This window comes from Eubalaena glacialis, chromosome 4 (assembly GCF_028564815.1).
Source record: "Eubalaena glacialis isolate mEubGla1 chromosome 4, mEubGla1.1.hap2.+ XY, whole genome shotgun sequence".
Lineage (NCBI taxonomy): Eukaryota > Metazoa > Chordata > Mammalia > Artiodactyla > Balaenidae > Eubalaena > Eubalaena glacialis.
This window is the reverse complement of record NC_083719.1, coordinates 29,917,602-29,927,365: the sequence shown is the minus strand read 5'-3', so window position 1 is coordinate 29,927,365 and position 9,764 is coordinate 29,917,602. Positions and strand designations below refer to the sequence as shown.

At 37.9% G+C, this 9,764-nt stretch overlaps 1 protein-coding gene across 6 annotated transcripts in view; it reads left to right on the top strand.

Annotated features, from left to right (window-relative positions):
• Window positions 1–3,423: 3,423 nt before the first annotated feature.
• RANBP3L (RAN binding protein 3 like) overlaps window positions 3,424–9,764 on the top strand; it is a 47,331-nt gene continuing 40,990 nt past the window's right edge. For all 6 annotated transcript variants that reach the window (XM_061187712.1, XM_061187715.1, XM_061187714.1 and 3 more), the window contains exon 1: window positions 3,424–3,554. In XM_061187712.1, coding sequence (XP_061043695.1) covers window positions 3,464–3,554 — 91 coding nt within the window. In that variant the 5' untranslated portion in view covers window positions 3,424–3,463. The remainder of the gene's footprint in view (window positions 3,555–9,764) is intronic.

The window sequence follows — 9,764 nt, the reverse complement described above, 5'->3', positions numbered from 1 at the left end:
AAGCAGGTTATGCTTGTTTACTTTGATAAGAGGACTTTATACTGATGCCATCTAAAAAAAGCCAAACTCTGAGAAACAGAGTAGAGTGGTGGTTGCCAGGGGTTGTCGAGTATTATTGGTCAAGGAGTACAAACTTCCAGTTAGAAGATGAACAAGTTTGAGGATCTAATGTACAGCATGGTGACTATAGCTAATAGTGCTAATCATATACTTGAATATTGCTAAGACAGAGTAAATCTTAAAAGCTCCCACCACAAAAAAGAAATGGTAACTGTGTGACAAGATGGAGATGGTAGCTAATGCTGTGGTGATAATCATTTTGCAATATAAAAAATGTGTCAAATCAACACGTGTACCACCTTAAACTTACACAATGTCATGTGTCAACTGCATCTCAATAATGCTGGCATTGGGGGGTGGGAGTTACGTAAAAAAAATACATATATAGATTTTTACTATATATACCCCATACCCCAGACTCTGAAATTGGGGCTCAAAACTCTCTAACTTTATCACATTCCCTGGGTAATTATGGTAGTCAGCCAAGTTTGAGACTTGAAGGCCTAGAGTTTCAAATACACTCCCAAATTCTACTCAGATTCTCAGTTTTAAATCTATTTTTTCTTCTCAGGCTTTAGCCAAATACAGAACAGGATACCCCTTCCCTTTCCAGGCCTTCATATCCACAGAGCGAGTGTTGAATACTTTCTTGCATTGCTTACTAAACATTTGTTTCATTTGACAAATGAAGACACAAACCCAGAGGTGTTAAGTTCCTAGTTCAAGGTTACACAGTACACTAGTGGGAGTGCTGGGGCTAGAAAGCTGGCTCTATGGTCAGCTGACCGTTCCTTTCCTTCTCTTTTTTCCCAGCTTTACATCCATTAGTGAGTAAGAAAAATGGAGGCATCTAGGGGACTTCTTTGAAACACTAGACCCTGCATTAGGGTAAATGTAGACGCTAATTTCCAAGCAACATTTCCTCTCAGAGAGAAACCTACAGAATAAAAAAGACTTAAAGAGACATAGCAACCAAATACAATGTGTGGACTTTGGGGTCCCAATTTGAGCAAAATACCACCTGGATATTCAATCACATTAAGGAATCATGCTTAACTGTTAAAAAAGTGACACTTTTATTATGGTTCTAATTTTCAAAGTCCTTGCATTTTAGAAATACATATTGAAATATTTATGAATGCAATGATGTCTGGGATGCTTCAAATCCAGTGGTGGAGTGAGGGGGAAAAGTGGTTGTGATGAAACACACATTAGAAACGAGATTATCCATGAGCTAATAATGACTGAATCCAAGTGATGGGTGCATAGGGCTTATTACGCTATTCTCTCTTCTTATTCATATATACATATATATATATTTTTCTCATTGTAAAACACTTTTTAAAACATTCATTTCTCTCAAGGCCTGGCTTACAGTTTTGTGGGGTATTTGATTTACCTATATGATAATACATTTAGTGAGGTCCACAACTAGATAGAATATATATTTTTTTAATATAGAACACAATTATTTTATTTCACTAATGAATCAGAAGACATTTTGGATATTATAATAAGCGTTCCAATGAAAACAAACCCAATAAGCTATATGAATACTTTTTAATGTTGTTAGATTCTGTGATACCAACAAATGTGGGGAACACATAGTGTTGGTGCCCTCTTTCACTCTTACTTAATGCCAACATAAGCATCTTCTTTTTTCTTTTATATTTAAAATATCTTTTTAATTTTTAAAATTTTTTAATTTTTAACACCTTTATTGGAGTATAATTGCTTTAGACAGAATATTGATAGCTTTATGTAATTCAGCAAGAAAATACCTCAGCCTCCTACCATGACCATTGTGAAGCAGGAGATAAATGCCAGCCATTTAAAGCAGAAACTATGGTTCTCTAGTAACAGGAATCTCTTTCAACGTAGCCAAACACTTCTATAACCTGTTACACTCTGAGGGACCTAAAAAACTGCAATAGGTAAACTATTTATTAAAATAGTAAAAGCAGTTTGATAAAAATCATAAGAATTGTGAAACAGCAGTTACATTCCATAAGAGTTTTCATAGCTCAGAGTATGCTTGGGGAACTGTTAATTGCCTCAAAGTGAAATGAGGATGCCCACCAGGATCTGGCTAGGAGGTAAATTTCTAGTTAGGGTGTCAAGCTTAGCACCAGTTTCCAAATGTGCACAGGAAGCTGTGATACCAGATTTTGAGGCTAAACAGCTCTGCCTTTCTCCTCGTCCTTGCCCAGCACCTCATTTCTGAATCTACAAGAGCTGTGAATCTTGAAGGGTAGGATCTACCAGCATTCATTACAACTTCAGAGGTAGCAGGTTCCTAAGTTCAATGAAAGGTGTTTGGGGTTTGTCTTTAATCAGTAATGAAATACGTTATTATTTTAATGAAATATAAACGATTTTCAGTATTTCAATGAAGTATGCTATGTCAGCACAAGAAAACCCTGGAAATAGCTTTGTCTTATGACCTAGAAGTAGTAATAGATAATCTAAGGGGAAACAGATATACATCTCTGGAAAGATAATGTTTTGTGTTTTTATTTTTCTTCCAGAACTCCATATAATTGCCTTGACAGCAGTCTGCTCTAAAACCGCCCCCTTCTGAAGACTCAAAGGTGTTTACAGAAACTGAACGTTCCAGCAGTAGATTTCCATGAGCTCATTAGCAGTTCCTTTAGGTGTCGGGTATACACGTCAATATCCATGCGGTATAAACCCCTGCTGTGAGCTTTCGTTTTAATTACAAACAAAGTAGCAGAAGTCAGATATGTGATGACTGAAACGTTGGGGCATCTTTGTAGAATCCCTGCTTTGGTCACTATTATTCAGAGCAACTCCAACGCCATTTCTTGCCTGCCTCTATATGCTAATCAGCCTAGCCCACTCGGCTCCTCCCCCTTCCAGCCTCCTTTAAGAACTGTTCACTTTCAGCTGTCACGGAGGGTAACTCAGACCAGGCTTAGAAATGACTTGATTCAACTCAGCAGCACTTTTTTTTTTCCTTTGTGTATGTATTACTCTAGCAGTCGTCTCTAAATACTCGGGACATTAGACTTCATGTCAGCAGAAGGAGTCGATCATTGCAAAACTGTAATCTGTTAGAAATAGTTACTTTACTGGATTTTACACTATAAGGGGGGAAGTTTCAATGTGCTTTGAAATGAAAGAAGAATTAAGTTGTGTTTTTATCCAAATGAACTGGCATCTTTCTATGTAGGAGAAGCTACAAGTTGGTAAATACTTATTTCAAGAATCATGACTAGGAAACACTTGGAAGTTTATTAGAGAAGTAAATGTTTTTCCATGCAAAGACAGGATCTGCCTGTACCTCTGTGGTTCCGGGTATCGTGTGAAGACCATTCTAGGTGACTGGCCAAGGGAAGGAATACCCTACTGATACTGGAGCCACAGCCGTACTGCCAGTACCATGTCTACCATACAAAGAAAGGGCAGCAGCCACCTGTTCAACAGTTTGCACACCTGTAGACTGAAGATTCCAGAGGACCAGCTACATCAAGGTGAGTCAGTCAGGCTAATGGGTTGTGTGTTCTGTGATCTCCTGTCCATTTGCATTCCCGGAAGGATGGTGGGCTGGGGAATGTCTGCTGTGAAATGCTTTGCAATCTTCCATTTTTAAACTCTGAGAATAGACATAATAGTGATGTACAAGGGTGAGTTAACTTGCATTCACTATTGGTTTTTAAAGGACTATAGAAGACTATTGAGAATGCATATTACTTGGAGTTGTCATTCTGAAACTTATGTGCTTACACTTCTAGCCACTGTCATTTTTCCAGAGTACTCTGGATTTTGTGTAATTCAAAACACCCATCTAGGCAAGGCTGAATTTGCTACAGGGGAAATTTGCTGAGAGTGGCTTTAAGTTAGTCTGCAACGTTCTCCCTTGTCCTACCACTAATGGTATCATCTTGGACTTAAAGTTTAAGCCTAAATTTGTCTGGATCTCTGGCTCATTCATTTGTGGGAGAAATAAATATATTCTTGGCTCTTTCTCTTTTATGGTTCTGGAACAGATGGAGACAGACAGGGAAAAGTGTCACATTTCACATGATGGGCACTCATTCAGACTGAACTATCTACCTTGCAGCCATTTTCACCATCAGTCTTAAAATTTCAAATCCACTACTCAGCCAGCTGCGTCAATTAGCGGCAGATGGTTGACATGAATAGACAGGATGATCCCTCCAATCCATTCTGTCAGGGACACCAAGGACACTTATAGAAAAGGCTGGGTGTCGGGGATGACATCACCCCCAAGAGGTTAAGGATTTACCCCAGACATTTCTAACTTCTCCTCAATACCCTCAATAGACAGATGGATCTGTCTATGTATGGATCTAGGCTACAAGCTCTTTGTTTTTTTTCCATAGACACAGTTTTAGATTTCAGTGGCATGAAGAGTGTTGGCTGAAGGGCTGAAACCTCCCATTTCCAAGGTGACATCTGTGTGCTAACATTTGTGTGAATGTGTCAGGCCACCTCCCTGCTTCAGTTCCTGGACTTCATGCTGTACAAGGCTTAGCAGAGTGTGGATATAAAATACTTCCTATTAGTGAAAACAGCAAAAACTACTAAGACCCTTTTGTACCATCAGGGCTCATATAAATTATTTTGAACTAACTGCCTTAGAACGTAAAGTCCTAGAATGTGCCAGGGTTTAATCACAGCACTGTCAAATGTACTTGCTTCTCTATTAATAGACAATCTAATTCATCATAGGTTTTTTTGTTTGCTGTTCATTTTGTTTGAAATGTTTAAAGCTACCTTCCCTCTCCCACAATTGTTGATGTAATATTTATTATAGTAACCTTGCTAGGGGGAGCATAAAGGAGATGGTAAAAATCACCTGTAAAAATCACCACCCAAAGATAGTTGCTATTAACATCTTAATGTATAGCCTTCTAGCCTTTTCTTATATGCACATGTACAAATTATTCTTTTGCTTGATTTTTTAAAGCAAATATAGACTTATTTTGTACATAGAGTTTGCAAACTGCTTTTTAACTCAACAATAGATTATGAACAAATTCCCTTGTCATTATATATTCTTCTACAACCTTATTTTTAACAGTTGTATACTATTCCTTCATATGGATGTAGCAAAATTCTTTTAGGCAATTTACTGCGGCTGGACATTTCATTGATTTCTAATTTTTCACTATTACAAGCAACACTGTGTTTAATGTACACTAATGGATAAATCATTGCCGAGATAAGATTATTTTCTTGGAATACATTCTTAGAGGTGGAATTGTGGAGTCAGAGGATATGCATGTTTTTAAAGATTTTTCAGGGTGGGGGAGGCAGATGGTCCTCTAATCAGCAGTGTAGAGATAGAGAGTCTCAGTAATACTGGGTATTATTTTAAAATTGTTTTTTTTCCAATTTTATAAGTGGAAAATAGTATCCCACTGTTGCTTTAATTTAAGGCAGGCCGTGTTGATGGTCTCTGCCTTACTGGCCATATCCAGAGCAGCCTGGAAATATCATTGTGATGACATACTTCCCAAAATATCAACAAGATTAGAAGTCTGGTCTCCTCTTGCAGACCAAAGCTTTTGCCTAGAATGTTTTGAAAGCAACCACACTCTTCCACAACTGAGTCTCAAAATATCTGCCCACATAAACCACAATCCATAAAGTTGTGAAGCATGCTAATGCAATCCAGACTGGCCACTGACTGTTACAAGAGATGGCATCTAGAGACCTGAGCTGACAAGTGACACTGGGCAGTGTTTGCATTCCAGTTACTGTCTTAGGGTTTAAAAGTATTCATTCAGTGCAATGGTTCTGACTTTTCCACCAAGCTATATTTGTACCTTGTTATTATGCAAAGTTCAGCAAAGGTCCAAGGAAGCAAAGCCATTTGTTTCAGAGAGTGAGGGCTGGCTGTGGATTTATTCACTGAGGTGCTCTGAGTTTGTGGCTTTGGCCTACCACCAGCCAGACTAAGATTCCAGCATACAGGTCAGGATTAATTGACATTTAACTCTTCTGAGGCATAACCAGGTTCAACACATGCGTACTTTCCAGTCCTCCATGCTAGATGCCGAAGTGCTTTATGTGAAGTCTGACGTATTTAACTCTTTCCACCTAGTCACTCACAAAATGTGCTTTTCGGGTGACCACACAGATAAAAGTCACTTCTTCTTCAGCAGTTAGCTGGACAATGAGTATGAAAACACTGTGCCATTTGCTGGGTGTGTACGCTGAGCCAAGCCAGCTAAGCTGCATGCTTTCCTGCCCACAGACTTTACACTCTATGGCAACAGGTGCTACACTAGTCCAGAAGTCCAGAAGGCTAATCTTTCTACTGCTGCTTCTTCTGTGACATTTCAAATCCATTTGTCTATAACATTGATCTGAGACCACATTTGTAGACATTAATTTATATGTCTATAAAGACTCAGCACAAAGTTCAGTACACATTACATGTACTAGGCAGACTTAACGATCCTTACGTTTTACAGTGCTTTGAAGTTCACAAAGTAGTTTCACAGACATTATCTTATTTACTTATACAGATGTGTATACATATATACATGTGTGTATACATGTATGTAACGTGTGTCTACATACATGTAGGTATGTACGCCTGTGTGTGTACACATGCATGTATACATCCTATTGTTCTCTTTCTCTGCAGAAACTTGACTAATACACTACTTCATCTGGTTGTTATGAGAATTAAATAAGATAATGTATGTGAAACTACTTTGTTAACCTCAAAGCATGTACATATATACATACTCTATATGTATATACGTGTGTGTGTATATTTAAATATACATATAGATAAAGATATAGAGAGAGGGAGAGAGGTTATTTTAAGGGACTGATCACATGATTATGGAAGCTAGCAAGTCCAAAGTCTGTTGTGTGGGCCAGCAGGTTGGAGACCCACGTGAAGATCCTACCGATGTTGCAGTTGAAGTCCAAAGGTTGTCTGCTGGCAGAATTCCGTCTTCCTCGGGAGAGGTCAATCTTTTGTTCTAGCCAGGCTTTCAACTGACTGGATGAGGCCCACCAACATTATGGAGGGCAATCTACTTTACTCAAAGTTCACCAATTTAATGTAAATCTCATTCAAAACACTCTCACAGAAACATCCAGAATAATGTGTGACCAAATATCTGGCACTGTGGTGCAGCCAAGTTGACACATAAAATTAACTATTACAGGTAAGCATCCTTAGCCTCATTTTTAAAGATGTGGACACTAGGAATCTTCAAGGTCAAGTGATTTTTCCAAGGTTACATAGTTATTAAAATCTACATTCAAGGCACTTTCTGTTATATATAGCTGTCTCATAGAATCCACGATTCTTAGTGTTACCATGATTAATTTTCTTCTTTGGTCCATATTAGAAAACCTCTGCAGACCCAAGATGCATTGGGATTCCTCCTGATTTTCTTTGTGTGTTCTGACACCAATTTTTTGACACCAACTGGGTGTCCTACAATTCAATTCAATTCTAACACTACTTAGAGTTAGCAAAGACCCCAAAAGTTAAGGGCTCAGTCTCACAAGACTGCCCCCCTTCAAATGCCAGTTACAACTTTCAGGTGTCTCCAAGATACCTACATTTCTGCCTGGACAACCACAAATTCAAGGCTTCTCACAACCCTCTCAGGTTTTAAAATGTGCTAGAACAATTCATAGAACTCAAGAAAGCTCTATACTCACAATTGCCATTTTATTATAAAGGATACAAATGAACAGCCAGATGAAGGGATACATAGGGCAAGGTCTATGCAAGTCCTGAGCACAGGAGCTTCTGTCCCCATGGAGTCTGGGTGCACCACTCTCCCAGTACATCAATGAGTTCACCGACCAGGAAGCTCCATTGAGCTTGGTGTCTGGAGTTTTTATATGGGATTTCATTATGTGGGCATGATTGATTAAATTGTTGACCATTATTAAACTCAATCTCCAGAAGACCTACACACACTTCTGTTTTTCTTTCACCAAAAGGGAGCTTCAGAGAGATAGTTTTGTTCGATCTGCAAAGCATTTAAAGTCACAGATTGGTAGAAACAAATATAGATCATTTAAAAATTATTAGAAAGGGGAGAACTCATATTCTATTCATTTATCATGTTCAACCTCACACCCAGGACAGGAATCCTTTCCATAATAAGCCTTCCTAATGGATGGCACATATGTGAGGATTTGGAAAATAAATGGAATTATTTAAACTTCATTTTCCCACCTTACACTTGTTAGGATGGTTACTATTAAAAAAAGAAAACAGAAAATAACAAGTGTTGATAAGAGAGTGGAGAAATTAGAACCCTTGTGTTTTGTTGGTGGGAAAGTAAAATCATGCATCTGCTGTGGAAAATAGTATGGTAGTTCCTTACTATTTAAAATTTTTAAATAGAATTATTCTATGAACCAGATATTCTACTTCTGGGTATATACCCCCAAAGAAGTGAAAGCAGGGACTCAAACAGACACTTGCACACACAATAGCCAAAAAGGGTAGGCAACCTATGTGTTCATCAACAAATGAATGGATAAACAAAATACATAACTGGATTATTATTCAGCTTTAAAAAGGAAGGAAATTCTGATACGGCTACAACATGGATGATTCTTGAGGATATTATGTTAAGTGAAATAAGCCAGTCACAAAAGACAAATACTGCATGATTCCACTAATATGAGATACGTAGAACTGTTAAATTCATAGAGACAGAAAGTAGAATGGGAATTGCCGGAGGCTTGGGCAGGGGCAGGAGGAAGGGTGAGTGGGTAGTCATTGCTTAATGGTATACAGTTTCAGTTTTACAAGGTGAAAGAGTTCTGGAGATTGATTGAACAACAGTGTGAACAAAGTTAAAACTACTGTGCTGTATACTTAAAAATGGTTAAGATGGTACATTTTATGGTATGTGTATTTTACCACAATTTTTTTACAGCTATGGCCGTCCAAAGCCATCCCTAATTACATTTCTGAAGTTAGACTTAAAAAAACAAAAATGAAAGTAAAAATAAACAAAAAAACTCTTTCATTTTCCTACTTCTAAAACCAAAGCTAGGAGGAAATATTCTACTCATCCCTGACTCCCAAAAGCTATTTCTTTGAAAACATTAATAAAATTAATAAAATCCTAACTAGATTTATCAATAAAATAGAGACAAAACAGGGACTTCCCTGGTGGTCCAGTGGTTAAGATGCTGCGCTTCCACTGCTCCACTGCAGGGGGCATGGGTTTGATCCCTGGTCGAGAAACTAAGATCCCGCATGGTGCGCAGTGCAGCCAAAAAAAAAAAAGAGAGAGAGAGAGACAAAACACATAATCCATTATCAGGAATGATATAGAGTGCCATTATAGATCCTTCAAATATTAGGATAACAAGGGAATATTATAAACAACACTGTGCCAGAAAGATGCAGAAAAAAACATAACAAAATTCAACATTCAGTCATGAAAAATTTTTAAAGGATTTGGGATGGAAAGGAACTTACTCAACCTGATAAAGAACTTTACAAAAACCAGCATCTAACATCGTACTTTTAGTATCAAGTGAGAGGCTGAACACTTTGCTGCTAAGATCGGAAGATAACAAAGATGTCCACTGTAATTCCTTCTACTCAGCATCATACTGGAGGTCCTAGCCAGTGTACTACGTTAAGAAAAAGAAAACAAAAGGCTTACGTATTGGAAAGAAAGAGATAAAACTGTTTTTATTCACAGACA